The sequence below is a fragment of the Sciurus carolinensis genome, chromosome 7 (assembly GCF_902686445.1).
Source record: "Sciurus carolinensis chromosome 7, mSciCar1.2, whole genome shotgun sequence".
NCBI classification, from domain to species: Eukaryota; Metazoa; Chordata; class Mammalia; order Rodentia; family Sciuridae; genus Sciurus; species Sciurus carolinensis.
The window spans coordinates 18,777,880-18,797,925 of record NC_062219.1 but is presented as its reverse complement, the minus strand read 5'-3'; the positions used below and the strand labels follow the sequence as shown (position 1 = coordinate 18,797,925).

Genomic DNA, 20,046 nt, shown 5'->3' with positions numbered 1-20,046 from the left:
TATTTATTTTCCCACTTAGGGCTCTTCAAAGGAGATGATCTCTTTCTTTCTCTAGTGTATTTGAGTGTTAACCCTTGAACATCTGACCTTTGAGTAAAGACAGCAGAAAGAAAAACAGAGGGCAATGAAAGTTAGACAAAACAAGACAAATCGGTTCAAGAGAAAAGGTGAATTTATCATAAAAACTAAACTTGAGCTCAGAAAAATACAAAGACCAAAAAAATGACATGGCTATAATTACTCTGGAAAGGGCATGCGTAAAAAAAACTTTAGCAGATCAAAGTGCACTTTTGGATCAGATTAGAGTTAGCCAAGGTATTTAAATAATGGGAGAGTTCTGAAATCCTCAAGTAAAGAAGACTAAACTGTGAGATCATAGAGTGTGAGAGCAGATAAGGTAGCTACCCATTACTCTTCTTTGAGAAAAAAATATTTACATGTCTTAACCCTAGTCTAGAGATAGGTAAGTTCTTTTACACATCACTATCATTGCTGGAAATTTTATAAAATATATCTGCGGAGGTTCTTACTCTGGAAATTCTGATTTGTTGTGTCTGGGGTGAGACTGAACGACCTGGATGAATCTCACATACTGCCAGTTATTTTCTTTCTCATAAATAGTAGTATTTAATAGCATCAGATGTTTTAAGTTTCTAATTAAAACATTTATCAACCACCCAGACACTAAAGTTAAGGTATGCTAAATGCTGTTTTTTGTTTTCCCTACCGTTCCAATAGTATTGTGATCTGGTCATAAGGATTTGCCGTAAGCCAAATGAATAAGGTTATTTCATACAAATTTTGCTCTATTATTCCAAGAAATATTTTTTGTAGTCACCAATTTATGATCCAGTCTCTTAATTTTAAATAGCTAAATCTTAAATCATATATCCTATTTACTACTATACTTTTGTTTTGTAACATATTGTTATACTTTAAGTTACTGAAGTTGAAACATTAAGTTACATACACACACATGTAGTGTACTCTTAACATCTGCTGTTTAGAATTTGGGTGGTGTAAATATTTCTTAGAAGCAAATCTGTTGGCAAATGTTGTGAAAGGAGAGTTTTTTGGCAACTGTTTGGTAGTATTAATGTTTATAAAATGTATTTATATATAAAATATACTTTTTTTTTTAAGGGAGCTCTTGTGAGTGCCTTGGCTGATGACACCTTACACTTATGGAATTTACGTCAAAAAAGACCTGCCATACTGCATTCACTTAAATTTTGCCGAGAAAGGTAAGGATTCTCTCATCTTAAGGAGAATATAGGATATTTGCTATTCTATTTTGATGCATTTTATTTGAATCTTACATTTCAATTTTTTTTGTGATGAACTTTGTGCACAATCTAAAAACTAATTTAAAAACTTTAAAGGATGTACAGTGAAAACTAGATTGCTTCCTTTCCAGATCCATCTTCCTTACTAGAAGCAAGCACTTAAATTTCTTTTTGTGTCCTTCAAATAATACTGTCTGTATATAAAAGCAAAAAACTCCCTTTAATTCCCTTTTTTTTTTTTTTTTTTTTTTTGGCATGAAAGGGAAGCCATTACAGTCTTTCTGTAACTTGTTTCATTTAACAACATATCTGGTAGATCCTCTTATACTAGGACATTTAAATCTTTCATAGTCTGTGTTTTAGTTATCCATGCACCTTTATTTTATTTATCTATTTATGTGCAGTGTTGAGAATTGAACCCAGGGCCTCACACATGCCAGGCAAGTGCTCTACCACTGAGCCACACCCCCAGCTCCATTTTGTAGTCATTTTTACAACTATGTACTATTTTGTTGTATAGATAATTTATTCATTCAGTCTTCATCAGTGGACATTTACATCATTTGCAGTTCAGTTTGCTTTTTTGTAATAATATGTTAAACATATTTCTTCGTCCATATATACAAATATATCTATAAGATAAATTTTTAGGAGGGTAATAGTTTGGTCAAAGAAATTTCTTCAAATATAACTTATGAACTTTGGGCATTGATTAAAAGACTTTTTAACTCAGTTTTTAAAAGCATTGTCCCACATGTGTTCTTATAGAACTTTTAAAGTTTTCATTCTTTAGACTTCATTATTGATTCATATGGAACTTATTTTGTCATGAAATAGAGTAAGGATATAGTCCTTCCCCCCATAGTTTATGAGACATAGTTTTTTAATGTGTGGGGGGGGTGATACTTCCGTAGTTGTATTTGGCATTAAAGGTACACTCTTTTTTTCTTTTTTGGCTAAGAATCAGACTATGTTCCAAGTTTGATAAAGTATAAGCTAGTCTGTCAGGTCAATCTGTGAATATGGGCTTCTGCCTCCAGTGGCCCTCTAAATTAGGCTAGCTAAAGAGACTTTTGGAAATACACTAGTTCAGATTTTTCCAGTTAACACCAGTTCATGTTTATATTATGGGAATGGGGTGGTGGCAAGAAGTCAGGTTAGTAGCAGTTTGCTACTGGTTTACATCTTGATTTGGAAGATAAATCATCTCAGTGAGTTTAGTTGAATCATGTTTCTACTTCTAGGAGAAAGGCAGAAGTGAAAGGGAAGTATTAGAAGGAGAGATTGTTGTGGTATGGGAAGAAAAGCAAGCAGAAAGTTCAATTGTCTTCTACTTGCTGGGAGTCAGGCCAGCTTCTCAACTTATGGGCAGAGTTCTTTAATTTGTTTGCCAGTGGTATGTCAGGGCAAGTTCTATGCCAGTCTCAAATGCAGCAGAGCATGTGGGGATGGAATGGGCTTCTTGGTCCTAGTACACACCCTCTTGTCAGTGTCATACCACCTGCTGAAATGGAACTGACTGTCTAGCAGAGTAGTCATCTGGTGTGGTTTTGCACTCTACCTCCAGGGCATTCAGGTGCTATCTCAAGACATTTTTCATTGTCACAGGCTGGGGAAGCAAAAGTGATGCTGTTAACACCTAGTGGGTAAAGACCAAGGATTCTGCTATACTTGCTACAATTCACAGGATAGTGACCACAACAAAGAATTATTTGATTCTAAATATGATTAGTATCAAAGTGATGTTATCTGTTTAGTGTAATGCTGTAGAAGTTCTCTTAAACTATTTTTCACTGTAGAGATTCTGCCAGGAGCCAGAATTGCAGCAAAAGAATACTCTTGATTCTTTGTTTAGAGACATATCCATATTTCTCACTGGGCCTAGGAATGTTGCAGTATGTTGTCCAAGTTCATAAACTTACTCACTGCAGGTTATCATGGTATACCTTCTTAGAGGAAGCATCAGACCTCAAGGAGACCCAAAGTCAAGAGTTGATAATGGTTAGAAATTGAGTACTTCTTAATAATACCTCTAAAGATGATCTCCAAGAAATTCTAGTAAACATGGATGGGGAATAGGAATCCAGTCTGTTGGGTGCCTATAAGCACATCTTGGCAAACAAAAGCTGCCTTTTTGTGAAGTGTAGGAAAGTGGCTCTTGTTCTCAGTGGATGAAGCCTCATGGTGTCCACCACTTCCCTTTGGGGTTAGTTTGCTCTTAGCTAGGGCACAACTCTGCTGTTATTTGTACTGGTCCTAAAAGTTACAAATGAAATGAGCTCATGGATTTCCCAGTTTTGAGCTCTGTAATATGGTAACCTAACTGATCAGCAGAAACCAAATAGTTGGTCCTTTTCAAAGTTCAACTCCCCTTTGGTCTTCATGAAGGCAGTAGGAAACAAGAAACTGTAGCAGTAATAACTGATTCTTAAATAACTCCTCTGGGTGAAATTTTCTATGAGGCTCCATAGAAAATTGTATGGTAGTGGTCGAATTTAAAATGCCAAGGAATGGGCTCTGGTACTTCATTGACAAACATTGTTAAATTTTCTCAAGACTGATGATTTCTTTACATGGCTGAAAGAATAAAGTCAGCATTCAGAGGAGTCTAGTTTCCTCAGTAGTTGGCTGCAGGTGGGAAGGGGAAGGGTACAATAAAGACTTTCTCCCAGCTCTGCAAACCTGCCTGCAGTAACATTACTTGTTTTGCCCCTTAACCTGAGCTCTGTGACATTCAGGGCTTTGAGTAATGCCCAGCAGTCTAAGTCTGATGGAAACCTTGTGTCAGAGCAGCTTTCCCTGGTAGAAGGACGGGAGAATCCTGTCATCCGTGCCCATCCTTCCATTCTTTATTTGTGGCAATCCATTTTCCTTTTTTATACAACTGCTTTATATTCAGTGTTTATATTCTTTTTCAGTTAGGAAGTATTCTGTGTTGTGTTGTGTCAGTATCTCACAATCTCAATAGTTTAATACAATGTTTTATTTTTGCTTTCTCTGTGTGTCCTTTTAGACTTGCTAGGAACACTGTTCTTCTCATTGTCTTCTTTGCTCTGGAATCCTAGTTGAGGAACAGCCAATCTTTAACTTATTACAAGTCACCATAGTAGAGGGAAAAAGAGATTATGCTAAAGTACTTATTGACTCTTAAAATTTCTTCTTGGAGATGATCATCTTTTCCTCTCTTATTTCAAAGACCAGAGCATATCACATGACCATTCCTGATTTCAGCAATTTACACAAGAAAAGAGAACACTGGGTTATTTTTGAGTGGTTGTAATGACTACCACACTGCTTACTTTTGTTGTTGATATAGAAAGACAATAAACAATAACCTAAATAGTTTCCCCTCATTCCAGAATAGATTTTGGCTAACTTGGTTAAATTACTGTTTCACTTTTATGCCATTTGCATTTTTACCTTTAAAGCTTGATAAGGTAGAAAAATCTTATAACATGTTTTTTAATAAAACTGAAGAATTGTTAAATTTAAGTTTTACTCATTGTCTTATTTTCATATGTTATCAGATTTTATTTTGGTAGAAATTTCTATAAATGTAACAGAAAAATATATGTAATGATTTAAATTTGTATTTTTTTTAATCACATGAATTTTTTTGTTCCAGTTTTGATTTTTTTAAAATTGTGGTAAAGTACACATCAAATTTACCATTCTAATTTTTAAGCATACAGTAATGTGAATATAGTTCACATACAACCCCATAATATGGATTTATTTTGATATGATTTCATTTTTAAAATGTTCAAGGAAAAATATAGGAATCAAAAGTCTCAAATCTTGGTTAAAATATGTGAACTTGGGGCTGGGGAGATAGCTCAGTCAGTAGAGTGCTTGCCTTGAAAGCACAAGGCCCTGGGTTCGATCCCCAGCACCAAAAAAAAAAAAAAAAGAAGAAAATATGTGAACTTGAGTAAGTTACTTTACTACTTTATATGATGGTTTTCTAATTTGCAGAAATTTTTCCTCTAAAATTTAGAATTTTTACCATTTTATTTCTGTTACATGTTAGGACAGTTTTATTCACTTCTTCCTATTTCTTCTGTAGATAATTATAGAATGACTTATGTACAACTTGGTGCTGGCTGTTGAACATATATTTGACAGTATAAACAAGAAAGATGTGGACCTTGCCCTTAAGACCTTGGTCAAAACTAAGACAAGTTGAGTTTCTTAAGATGCCCAATATAAAAATGACATTTGTTCATACTAAGTAAATGATCAGTATCAACTTTGCTAGAATGATTTTGATTTGAGTAATAACAAACTTATGAATTTACTCCTTGGTTAACAGCCAACCAGTTGTCCCTGATTAGAAGTTAGTTAATTTTACCACAGACTGGGAGGCTTAAATAACAGAAATTTATTTTGCCACAGTTCTACAGTTACTAGATTGATTTCTTTTGAGGCCTCTTGCCTTAGCTCATAGTTAGATGGTTATCTTTCCCTGTCTCCTTATGTAGTCATGTGTGTGTGTGTGTGTGTGTGTGTGTGTGTGTGTATCCTAGTCTCTTTTTATGAGAACACAAACTATATTGGATTATGGATCACTTGTATGATTTTATTTTACTTAATTACCTCTTTAAAGGTACTATCTCTAAATACTGTAACATTCTTAGTTACTAGTGATTAGGACTTTAGCATTTAATTTGTGTGTATGCACATATTAGCTGTAAAAGAGAAATAGGCTAAAACCAACCAGGATATAAGCTAGAATCATTTTTTTAAATCTGCAAACAGAAGAAAAACTAAACATTTTGAAAGTCGACAAAAGACACAAAAGTTTATATTTCCTCAATTTTCATGTAGCTTTTTGTGCCAATTGCCAGGCTCAGTTCCTATTAGGGATCCGCTAGTCATATAATTTTTACCACATGAACTGATTTGCCAACAATAAATAGTACCTATAGCATCTAAATCCTCATGGTTTGAAAGGGTTGTCTTAGTGGAGAAATTTGGAGATCTGGCCTTTACTGCCTTGTCCCCTGCTCTGAATCAAATTCTGTCCCCCAAAAAGACATGTTGAAGTTGTAACCCCTGGTACTTGTTAACATAATTTTATTTGGAAGTAAGTCCTTTGCAGATATAATCAAGTTAATAAGAGGTTATTAGGGTGGGTACTAATCTGACTGTGTTTTTATAACAAGAGATGAAGACACATACCATTAACACACAGAAAGAACACCCTGTAACCTCATAGATAAAAGATTGTAGTAATGCATTGATAAACCAAGCAAGGCCAGGGATAGCTGGCAGTTTCAGAAGCTAGTAAAGAGGCCTATAACAGATTCTTCACTATAGCCTTCAGGTAGATCATGGCTCTGCTGACAACTTCTTTTTGTAGCTTCTAGAACTGTGGGAGAATAAATTTCTGTTGTTTTACCCCATTTGGGATAATTTGTTATGGGTAACCCTAGAAAACTAATATATCCTCTTCTTGCTTGATCTTGGTGGACCTCATTATTATGCCCTACTGGATTTATATGTATAAAGAAGTAGTAGTTCTTTGACTTGGTTGAAAATGAGAATTTGATAAATAAAATTACTTCTGGTAGTTGCAGTATCAGAATATGTTCCATTTGGCTTGTATTTTTTTTTCCCTTTAAAGGACATTTAATTAGGGAGAAGACATGGATTGATATTACAACTCTGCTGGTCTTTTTTCATCACCTTAAGTTAGTATGACTAATATTCTTAACCTTGTTAAATTTATGCACAAGTTTTGAAATAACAATATAAAGTATTTTAAGATGGAGGGCTAGATTATATATGTAGACTTTCCTATTTAAGACCTATTATTGTCTGATACTTATAGCTCTTGATCATATAGTTCTTTATTGTTGATGAGATCCTTTCACATAAAATTTATTTATTCTCAGTGGTCATAAAAACTTTCCTTTTGAATTTTATAGAATGAATTTTTCCGCTGTAAATTTATTAAAACACCTGAATAGCTAGGTCTTATGTATTTCTAAAGACTTTTTAAAAATAATACTGTAATTTAAAGTTTATATATGATGCTTTCATTTGATAACAGATAATATATTTTAGGTTTAGAGAATAAATAAGGACGTATATATTCTAAAGGAAAGAAAAATGCAATATTACCTTAAATTTATTAATAATAAAAATTTCCTTATAATTTAAATGTCAGTGGAGCATTCATGTTCTGAGTCTTCTTTTTCTTTGTTTTGGTATCAGGGATTGAACTCAGGAGTGCTTAACAACTGAGCCACGTCCCTAGTCCCTTTTTTAGTTTTCATTTGGGGACAGGTTTTCACTAAGTTGCTTAGGGCATCCCTAAGTTGCTGAGGCTTTGAACTTGTGTTCTCCTGCTTCTGCCTCCTAAGCTACTGGAATTAAAGGTGTGTGCCACCACACCAGGCTCACAGTTCTTTTAAGAAAATACAGCCAATTGACAAATGGAGTAATCTATCCAGATACCAAACAATAATGGGAGAATTAGTTCTTATAACTTACTTTAGGAACTAGCTGAATTGCCTTAGCATCAGATTTTTCTTAGTAGGATAAATAAATTAGTGTAGAAAGAAAACTCATTGATCATATTATATTGTTATTTTATTATAATATTGCCTAAATACTGTGCTTTGCATTTTTATAAAGCTTATAAGTTGCCCAGTATATGCATGAAACAAGGCAAAACTAAGATAGGTATAAAAGAGAATTTGGCCAGATACCAATCTTAAAAAAAAAAAAATCTATAGTGGTCTTAGCAAAATTTTGAATTAATTCACTGCACATATTAAGAAAGCAGAAAATTAAATACAGTACTGGAACAAATTTAAGAACTAGAATTACAGTTTCTGTGGTAATAATTATATTATCAAAATACTTTTCTTTGAAAGCAGTTTTGTGACAAGTGTATAAGCATTAGAAGTGAGAGTGATGTGATGAGTCAAAATTAAAGACCAAAACACAGGAGTGGAGTGAAACCTAGGGCTGTAAGGAAGACAGAGGATTTACTACACTTGGCCTTATTCTAATCTGGAAAGAGAATTAGTTATTGATATGGAAATGATGAATCATTTAAGGAATTGTGCATGTACAGAAGCACTTATTCAGACAAAGTTTAAAAAGGAGAAAGAATTTTTTTTTTTAGTATTCAGAGGAAGGACAATTACAATTTAATGACTGCAACTGTAAAAGTAAAGATGATCAAGAAGTTTTAGATAACTTTCTAGAATAATTAACCATGATAACTGAGAAATTCAGACAAAGAGGACAGAGGACTGGACTAGTTGCTCAAGGTCCTTAAAATGTATTAACAGTATAAGAAGATTATATGGAAAAGGGGATATCTAAACAAAGGTGAATATGGTAGTAATTTAATTCTACTAATGAACAGAATAAGCAAAGTCCTGAAAAAGAAAAGAATGAATAAATGAAAACACTTTCTTGTGTTTAAGAAGCTAAGTCCTATAAAAAACAAACAAAAGAATGAATAAATGAAAACACTTTCTTATGTTTAGGGCAAAAAAGTGAAGTAGATTACTAGTAGGTACTGTTAGGGCATATATAATTCTTCCACCTGTACTAATACATTATTAGACAAATTATGACTTAGATTACTGAAAGGACTGATTCCTATACCATTATTTCCTGGCTTAGAAGAAATATAAATGGAAGTAGTTCTTCAGATTTGAAAATGAAAAGAAAAAGTTTTAGAAGTTCAATTAAGTTCAGTTCACCAAACATTAAGTACTGGCTGAATACTAGGGATTATGATGATAAATGACTTGAACAGCTTACATTAAGTTAAAGACTCAGATATATACAATATGAATGAATGCTATTTTACAGGTTATTGATAAAAAATGATTTTTTCAGTTTTTTTTCTTTTACACAAAAGTGAGTCTTCAGGAAAATACCAACTAAAACCACAACCACACATCAGAAGTGACTAAAATATTGTCTAGATTGTGTAATGCCATCAAATTTTTCATAGCCTACTGGTGAGAAGTTTAAAATCACTCTGGAATATCTTTTGGTAGTATTCTTGTATTCCATGACCCAATAATTCCACTCTTACACATATATCCAGGCAGAATTCAAAGATGAGTCCCAAGGTACCTGCCCCTGGCATACATATAACTGCTCCTCATAATTTAAACACTCATCTAAGTGAAAGAATTTTGCTGATGCAAGTAAATTCCCCAAATTAGTTGATCTTAAGATAGGGAGATTATCTTTAGTAGGCCTGATTTAATCAAGTGATCCTTCAAAAGGTCCTGGATTCTTCCCAGTAAAAGTTTCAGAGTGTGAGAGGGATTCAGTGGATCTGAATATTACCTTGCTGACCTTGAGGATAGAGAGGATCACATAGTAAGAAATACAAAATAACCTCTAGGAGCTGATAATGTGCCCTCTAACACAGCAAGAAGATGAAGACTTCAGCCCTATAACTAAGAAGCTGGATTTTACTAGCAACTTGAATGAATTTAGGAATAGATTCATTTTTTCTCAGCACTTCCAGAAAGGGATATAGGAATAGAATTTGGTTGTACCTGGATTTCAGCCCTGTAAGTCCCTGAGCATAGAACCTAGACATGTAGTGTCTGGACATCTGACCAACAGAAATTGTGGAATAATATATGGGTGTTGGGCTGGGGTTATGGCTCAGTGATAGAGCATTTGCCTAGCATGCATGAGGCACTGGGTTCAATTCTCAGCACTGCGTATAAATAAATAAAGAAAGAAAATAAAGGTCTATTAACAACTAAAAAACATATTTTAAAAAAAATAATATATATGAGTATTATTTTAAGCCACTAAGTTTTTGGTGATTTATTACAGAGCAGTAACAAAGTAATACATATTTGGTATCTGAAAATCACTGCAACAAATACAGTCATGTATTGCTTATTGATAAGGATATGTCATGTCAAATGTTTTATTAGGTGATTTCATTCTAATATGAACATCATAAAGCATTCATATTAAATGATGATGGCACTAGACAATAATCTTATGGATCTGTTGTTATGTTTGTAGTCACTGACAACTTTGTCACCTGTGAAAGAACTCAGAAAATAGAGCATTTACCTAACATTTATGCCCTACTCCCAATTATTTTTTCAGACCTTAGAAAACTATCCAGTTAAACATGTGTTTTTAAAGTGTAAGAATAACAACTAAAAGAAAATATAAAATATTAGAACCAAGAGAGGAGGGGGAAAATGAAGAAAATCAATCAGTAACAATCATCAAAACATATAATAATGAGAATAAAAAAATGGAAGAAATAAGGTCAAGGATATCAGTAATCAAGATCATTGTTAATATGCCAAATTTGTCTACTAAAATTTTGAGATTTAGCCAGGTGTGGTGGTACATGCCTGTAATTCCAGCAGCTCAGGGGGCTGAGGCAGGAAGATTGCAAGCTCAAAGCCAACTTCAGCAAAAACAGGGTGCTAAGCAACTCAGTGAGACCCTGTCTCTAAATAAAATACAAGATAGGGCTAGGGATGTGGCTCAGTGACCAAGTGCTCCTGAGTTCAATCCCCAGTACCCACCCCCCAAAAAAATTTTTAGATTTTTCAGATTGGATTTAACAACTTAATAAAATAAAACTGCTAAGTATAGCTATTATGTATGTCTGTAATATATAAACTTAAAGCATAATTACACAAAATTTGAAGGGAAATGGAAAGAAAAAGGTGAAAATGCAGATCATGAAAAAAATATACATCAGGTCTCTGTGGAGAAAATAGTTTTATTGAAGGATGAAAGAAGTTCTAAAGAAGTGCAGGACTTCATAGGAAAGAATAATCAAATATTAAAATATCACTTCTCCCCAAATTAATCTATAAATCCAATAGAATTCCAGTCATATGTATGTTCTGTATATTTTATCTTGCCTAATGCATAGTATTAGTATTCATAATCTTACAGCGATTATTATTATTGTATATTGTTTGTATTATCATCTTTATGAATTTTCAGCAGGGGTACTGAAATTAAAGCTGGTGGGTTAAAGGTTAAATTTATTATGTGCTCAAGGTTACACAGTGAGTGATGTAACCAGATTTGAAACATTGTAACTTCAAAACTCCCCTTTTTCAATCATTCCATTCATATATGGCCTTGTATAAGTTGAATTAGCATAATTAAATATTAATCACAATGAGTAGATAAATCTAGTTGTATGTCATTTTTGCTTCTCTTGAATTGCATACATCATAATTAACTCATTAATGCAGTCAGTAAAACCTGCCAGACATTTTTCTTATTTCTTTTTTGTGTTTGTTTTCTCTTGCAGGGTTACATTTTGCCATCTGCCTTTCCAGAGTAAGTGGCTCTATGTGGGCACTGAACGAGGTAATATACATATTGTCAATGTGGAGTCCTTCACACTCTCAGGCTACGTCATTATGTGGAATAAAGCCATTGAACTGTGAGTTTAGCACATGTTCAATATATTAAAGTATTAGTATCGTATCTGACAATATCATTATAAAATAGCCAGTCAGTAAATTCATATGAAATTAAGTGTGTGTCAGATTTCTAGACATCAAATAAGAATTTATTAATCTTTTGTTAAGTATTACCCTATTGGGATGGCAGTTTGTAAATTTAGATGCTTTATATATTTAAATAGATAAACATACACCATTATATGTACATATATTCACATACATGTAAACTGTAAAACAAGTTTAATGAGATCATTATTATTACTAAATGAAGGATTTATTAATAGTAACTATAATGCAGATATTTGCTGAAGTTAATGTATTACAGAGTTAATTATGAGGTTAGTTTTACTTAATGTTGATTCAGTGATGATTTTTTAAATTCACCAATGTTAACAAATCACTGGGTTGAGCTGTGTGTTCCTAAGAATCTTTCATGCTAATTTTCTCTCTTAAAGCTTTTGTTGTATCTTATCTCTTTCTACAGATTTTTTCTTATGTTGTTTGGACATGAAAATAAATGTTTAAGGATATTAACAAGATTTTTTTTATTGTTCATTTTTAAACAAATGGTCTTTTTTTGTATCCCACAATATTTGTCTTTTGATATAAGGATAATTTTGTGACATATCTCTAAGTGTGTCTGGGTAGCTGAAATAGTGTGTTAAGACTGGTTTTCCTTCCTGTGGCAGGAATGTCATTAGCATTTATCAGTTTCTTGGGAGGGTGGTTTTTTGAGTTGATCATGACATCTAGTGGGCAGGCCTCGTTCAGGTGTCTGCAGTTTCTTAGACTTCAGTGGAGTGTAGTGGTTTCTTAAGTCTACAGAATTTATGAACAGGGATATACTTTTTCCTAATGTATCAACATTTCAGGTGTATTCTTATCTGTATGACTCCTTTTTTTCTGATAGAACTATAGGTAGCATTACTTTGTCAATTTTTAAAAATATAATAGAATTTCTGGTATGAATTTGGAACTCGACAAGAGGCTCATAAAATAAAATGTTTTAAATGCTGCACTATTTTAAAATATTAGCTTTAAGGTTTCTCTAAGGAGAATAGATTTTCTTTGCTGAAATCTTTGACTAAATTGAAAATTCTTTCCCATCTAAAAATGTATTTAATTATAAACTTTATAACAATTGACTGAATTGAAAATTCTTTCCTACATAAAAAGTGTATATAATTGTAAACTTTCTTGACTTATATCAACTTGAATGTAACTTATGGCATATTTGCCCTGGTTCCTGTTTTGATCCATATTAAGAACTCTGTGGATGTTACTGACTACTTAGTGAAATGCTTTCTTACTTTATAAGTAAATCTTTATTCTTAAATGAATATGTAACTGTATTGAAATTTTCGAGAAACATACCTTTTCTTTTTTTTCTCAGATCATCTAAATCTCACCCAGGACCTGTTGTCCACATAAGTGATAATCCAATGGATGAGGGAAAGGTAGAATTTTATCTTAAAAATTCTTTATTATTTAAATGCACTATTTCTGTGTTGTTAAATATGCAAACTATTCTAGGACTACACACTGAAGAGTTGAGATTGCCAATAAAGATTGTGTATCATATGCACTTAAGAGCTTGTTATTCATTATGAAAACAATAAAAGAATCAGAATGTTTTGTAATTTGAAAAAGCAAGGATACACTAAAGCATATGTAAAATTTAATAATTATTAAATTCAAATAATTATTAAATAGTATTTTAATGATTTTAATAGTTTAATATATTTAAGTTATTAATTCATATTTGACTTATTCAAAATATTTTCCCTAATTTTCTGATAAGTTGGAAAAAAGCTTTTTTTTTTTATTTTGATTTTTTTTATCTCATCTCCCTTAAATTTTCTTTATAATTCCAGTTAATAATGGAGAGGTTTTTGAAATGTTATTTAAATTTTGTGTAATTAGGAGAGTTTTTTGAAATGTATTTAATTTTTAAGTGTACTAAGGGATGAAGCTGGAAAGGTAAGAGGCAGACATACCATTATAGTAGATCATGTTATTGAGTTTGAACTTTATCCTAAAAATAATAATAAGGCCATTAAAAGGTTTGAAGTAGAAGCATACATTACTGTGTTGATTTGCATTTTTTAACTGTTATTCTAGCTCCAATATGGAATGGATTAAAATAGGAGCAAGAGTTGAGGAGACCAGAAAGGAGATCTGTGTATCTTGAACCAGGATGGAAATACTGGTGATGAAGGAATATAATTTAGAAAGATAATAGAATGTAATCTAAATTTACTTGGTGATTTTACCTGCTAAGAGAGAAACTAGAGTTAAAGATGATCCATGTGTTTCTGGCCAGAACATCTGAATAAATGTTGTGATAAGGAATGGTGAGAGACCCGACAACAGGGAATGCCAGAGAACTAGGAAGAGCAGGATGTGATTAATTCACTTTGGATATGTTTACTTAGAGGTTCTAATGAAGATCAGTGATGATGTCATCATTGGAAATAAGTATCTGAATCTCGTGAAGAGATTCTAGGCTGTGTGTGATGTAGAACTAATCAATACATTGATCTAGCGAGACTGCCTGATAATGTGCAGAATTTGAAGAGTTTATAATTTCTAAAGCACATACAGATGTTAATTATTCTTAGCAATTTATTAAAATCCATTAGTGAAAATGTGTGCTTTTAGTAAAAATGTACTCTTTTCTTTTTCAAAATGTATTTTAAACTCCTAATTATCAAAGGCATATAAATATGCAATTCAGTGTTCTCGTTTGCCATCTATGTGATTAGTAAATGGTGATAAAGGAATGTAGTTATTTTATAAATTGTACTTGAAAGATATGAATGATTATAGTTACTTTTATTATCAATGAATAAATATTTTATATAATAGGTAATCATCCCTGGGTAATGTGGCATTTTCTTTTATTATAGCTTTTGATTGGTTTTGAATCTGGAACAGTAGTCTTATGGGATCTCAAATCAAAGAAAGCCGACTATAGATACACATATGATGAGGTAACAACATTGTTTTTGCAATAAAAGCTGTTGTCATTTCTCTAATTCAAAACACCTCTAAGAACTTGTTGATTTTAGTTTAGAAAACCTATATAATTGCACTAAAGTACAGTTTGTTCTCCCATTGATAATGTGTTCAAAGGCCCTGGGTTTGATCCCCAGCACCGCAAAAAAAAAAAAAAAAAGTGTTCAAATAAATCAGAAGATATAAAAGTCTTCCACTCCTTATATTTAGTGACTTAATTCCCTTACAGGTACCATATTATAAGTTTTTTATGTGTTCTTCCTGAGAGTTTATGTGTATTTAAAAGTAAATTCATAAATTTATTCTATTTTTTCGCTTATATAAATAATTGTTCTGTTGTACAGGTTGCTTGCTTTATAGTCCAAATAAGGCAAATGGTAGATGTTCAAAAACGGAATGATAAAAAATAGAATAAAGATTGTGATTGATTTATAAGCCTTTTAAATTAAGTCAGTAATCTGTAGGCCTCTCCGCTCACTCCTTGCCTTCCTTCCTTCCTTTGCTCCTCCTTTTTAGTCATTTATATTTTGATGAGTTAGTCTCCCAAATGCTCAGTTCTGTCTACATCCTCATTGTCTTTAACATTTTTTTTAAAGACTTTTTTTCTTCCTTTCAAATTACCTATAAATTGAATGGCTTATGAAGCTTGATCAAATTCAGGTTCAGTTTTCATTTTTAGCAAGACTGCTTCATTGATGATGCTCATACTCTTCCATCAGTTGGATCCTTAATAAACCATTAGTGATATTGGCAGTCTGTGGTGCTAAAAACCTATATCTTTTAATGTATAACCAGTTACAAAATGGGTTTCTTTCTATAGCTCTGACACTTTAGTAAACAAGACATTTCTTCTTATGCTTTTTGGTTATACAGTGATACAATTTACATATCAGAACTAGAATAAATGCTAAATTTTTTAAATCTTTTTTATTTTTACAGACTGCATTTTTATTCATTGTACACAAATTGGGTACAACTTTTCATTTCTGTGGTTGTATACAATGTATATTCACACCATTCATGTAATCATACATATACATTGGGTGATACTATCTTTCTGTCCTCCACCCACTTCCACCCCATTTCCCTCTACATCTTCCAAAGTTCCTTCATTCTTCTCTTCCCCCCACCACCCACCATCATTATATATTGTCATGCACTTACCAGAGAATTACTCCAAAATGGTGCTTTCTGAGCACCATTCAAAATATTATGGAGTATTTGGAATTTTTGGATTAGGGATATTCAATGGGTAAATCTGTGCAAATATTCCAAAATCCAAATCTGAAACACTTTTGGTTTCAGGCATTTCAGACAAAATATAAGCAACATATATTTGCCCTAAAGAGATTATTCTCTAGGAATCTCAGTGATGAGCAGTTTAATTCTGTTTTCACTATGTTCTTAATGATCTAGCCATATAATGTACTTTAGTCCATTGACGTTATTATCCATATTGCTTTTCAAATTGTGCTAGTGAAGCTTTGTCTTGGTGATAACTCTATATATTTGGATAGCTTCCTTGCTCTCTGATTTAATAAAATATACCTACTGATCTTGTGTATTCTCAATCAAACTTAAAGTAAGGTCTTTTGCCTTGGAAATATGGTGGGGTTTTTGTTGTTGTTGTTGTTTGGTGTTTTTGTTTGTTTTTTTGGTATGAAGCAGTAGCTAGCATCCTGATTTGGGTACTGGGAATATTTATGGTTTTCAATTTAGTGAATAAAGCTATTGCTAGGAATGTGTATGTGGTTTTATCTGTTTATTTTAAGATAAAATGTGTTATGCTTTCATATTAAAACATTGTTGCACAAACACACTGTATTGAGTAATTACAGCAGTACCTTGAATATTTTTTAAATGCTTACATATTAAGCATAATATGGGTGACTAAAAGTAATTCTCTTTTTATTCATAGTGTCATTTGTTTCTCATGAATTAAGATCTTCAAATTTTAAACAAAAATTTGAATAAAGAGTTTTTATTATTTCTCTGAAAGTTTCTTGTAGAATTGAAAGCATATTTTTAAAACTGACTTTTTGGTTTTGGTTTTTATAAATTTAAATAGTGATCTCTTAACCCATTATTGAGTATGGGAACTAGACTTACCTTCTCATTTTGTAAACAAAGTACTTGAACTCAGTATGTGGAACTATAGTTTTCAGCAGTTTTACAGCAGGTCGTGTAGAACAGGATTCTGTAGTCAAGGGAAACAAGCAAGGTACCAGAGAGCAAAGAGCTGCATAGAGAGTTTTAGAAATTGACAGAAGGCTTGCCACACCTAGTCTTGATTTTTGATTAGTGAATAGGTGTAAGGTTTGGGAAAAAAATCACTGGAAAGGAATTGTGGGTAATGTGAAAACTTCCTTTAGTTTTAAAATCTCTACAGGAGGTCATTATTTTTCAAATTAAATATAAAAAAAAATGCATTATAGCTGGGCAGAGTGGCATATTCCTGTTATCTCAGTGATGCAGGAGACTGACACAGGAGGATCACAGGTTCCAGGACAGCCTCTGCAATTTAGACCCTTTCTCAAGAGTTAAAAATAAAAAGGGTTGGAAATGAAGCTCAATGGTAGAAGCATCCTTGTATTCAATCACCGTAAATCCTGCTCCCACACTAACGCATTAGAGAGTTTAGGACATATGTAGAATTAAAACATTGATAATAGCGTGAAAGTCAAAAGACAAAATACTATTGTAAGATTATTATCCTGTATTTGACATGGTATAGTAATTATGTAAAGGTTGACTGGCAAGCTAAAAAAATGTATTACAAATCCTAAAGGAAATAACTAAAGCAGCAATAGCAACTCAAAAGTTTAACTGAAAAGAAATGAAATTTTAAAAATATTCAAATCAAGGCAAAGGGAGAGGGAAAAAGTAAAAAAGGTAGATGGGAAGAACAGTGAACAAATAACAAGATGGTTGATTTAAACTCAGCTATATCAGTATTCATATTAATAGTTTAAATACCCCAATTAAAAGGTAGATATTGTCAGATTTGATGAGATAAAGCAAGATCTAACTATATACTCTATAAGAAATCCATTTTTAAAGACAGGTATGTTAGAAAGAAAGAAAAAATAATGTTAGCACTAATTTTAAAAAAGGATGAAAGGGCTAAATTAACAATAGACTAAGATAGGAACATTCACCAACATGGGTCATATTCGGTGCCATAAAATCAATTTCATTTAGTTTCAAAAGGTTAAACTATATCATATGTTATTTTACTGTGATAGAATTAAATAAAAAATCAATTATGAAAAGATTTTGGGAAATCTACAAGTAATTGAAAGTGAAACAGCATTCTTCCAAATAACCTACAGGTCAAAGGAGAAAACTCAAGGGAAATTAAAAGTATTTTGAACTGGAAAAAAATTAGCATTGAAGTTCATGGGATGCCACTGAAGTACCCCTGCAGAATTAAATGCTTATATTAGAAAACCAGAAAGTTGTCCTATGAGTGACATCAGAAAAGAAAATTAAATTCAAAATAAGCCATCAAACTGAAATAATAAAGAGCAAAAATTATTAAAATTTTTATTTTAATAATATTAAATATTATTAAAATAAAAACAATAGAGAAAATTGAGTAAAAAGCTGAGTATTTGTGAGGATCAGTGAAATTGATAAACATATAGTGAAAATAATGAGGAAAATAAAAGACAAAGATTGCCCATACTAGGCATAAGAAAGAAGGCATCACTCCATTTTTTAAAAAAATATACAGGGACTCATAAAGAAATAGTCATATATGGCATAATACTTTATGTGAATATATCTCTAATCATTAAAAAATTAAATTTGTATTGAAAATGTTTCCCAAAAAGAAATTTCAAGGCTCAGAAGGCTCACTGGTGAATATTACAAATAATACCAGTCATACCCAAACTCTTCCAAAACAGAAAAGGAAGACACACTTGACAGTTCATTTTATGTGACCAGCATTGCTCTTAAACTAAGCCAGGAAAAAAATTATAAGAAAACTGCAGATCAGTATCCTTCATAAAAGTAATCTTATTCTTAACAAATATAAATATACATAAGTCTTGTGTTTTAAGTAACAATACTGAAGATAAAAGATCTAACTTCTAAATTGATTTGTTCTTCAGTAAACTGAGAAACTGACTTTACTTCCATAAGTTCTTGCTATTATGTCTTTGCTCTTGGTTCATGTTAAAATATTTTGTAGTTGAATTTTAGTGCAGGTGTACCCAGGGGTATAGTTTTAGACATTCTAGAAATTATTATATATAGAATTGTTCATTATTAGTGACTTAAAAATTTAAAACTTTATCAAAATACTACCTAAACTCTTCCTCAATGTTTATGTTCTGTTCAATGTTATATTATTCTAGTCAGATTCACTTTATTACATTTACAAAAGTGTGTGAAATGGCATTATGTTATCAAGTTGGATTCTGTAGAAGGAAATGAACTATGGGGAGGGGGCAGGGGGAAGGAAAGACAATGGAAAGACAAACATCATCACCCTGTGTACACTATGATTATACGAATGGTGTGACTCTACATCGTGTACAAAGAAATGAAAAGTTGTACCCCATTTGTGTACAATGAATCTAAACAATAAAAAATAAAATAAACAAATTAAAAATAATTCTTCCTTGTTAAAGCTTTAGTTGTTCACTTGGCTTCTTGGGGGTGATTTAGATAGGTGGTAGTAAAGAGAACAGAAACTCATCTTTCTGCCTTTGAGATTTTCTTGCTATGTAATCATCATTAGTACTTCTTTATTTGACAAACTCTGTTCTCCCCTGTTATTCTAAGTGATAGATTTTGAATATATTTGGATAGTATTCTTAATATTTCACAGATATTTTTACATATGATATTTCATCCTATGCAGTCAGATCTCTTCAATGTATATACTGTTCCCTTTAGGCTATAACAGTATTAAAATATCAGAATTTTTTGTGTAGAAATCAGTAGTAGCAGGCAAGAAAGTTTTAAATACTTATGAATATTTTTTTCTTTTCTTTTTTGGTACTAAGGATTGAACCTAGGGAAGCCTTACCCATACTCCTAGCCCTTTCTATTTTTTTTTTTTTGTTTTGTTTTTCTTTTTTATTTTGAGACAGAGTCTCACTTTGAACTTACAGTCCCTCTGCCTCATTCTAATGAACGTCTGGGATTACAGGTGTTCACCACCATGCCCAGCTATGAATGTTTTATTAGTGGTTATTCATTATCATATTTCTAGGCTTATATGTCAGTGGCTTTTATATTTTGATTTCATGTTGGTTTTTTCCTAGTAGACTGAA

At 32.1% G+C, this 20,046-nt stretch overlaps 1 protein-coding gene across 1 annotated transcript in view; it reads left to right on the top strand.

Annotated features, from left to right (window-relative positions):
• Window positions 1-20,046, top strand: part of Stxbp5 (syntaxin binding protein 5) — a 173,210-nt gene that overhangs the window by 36,874 nt on the left and 116,290 nt on the right. Inside the window, 4 exon segments of the mRNA XM_047557634.1 lie at window positions 1,144-1,244; window positions 11,584-11,718; window positions 13,134-13,197; window positions 14,650-14,733. Of these exon segments, the coding sequence (XP_047413590.1) occupies window positions 1,144-1,244; window positions 11,584-11,718; window positions 13,134-13,197; window positions 14,650-14,733 (384 nt within the window).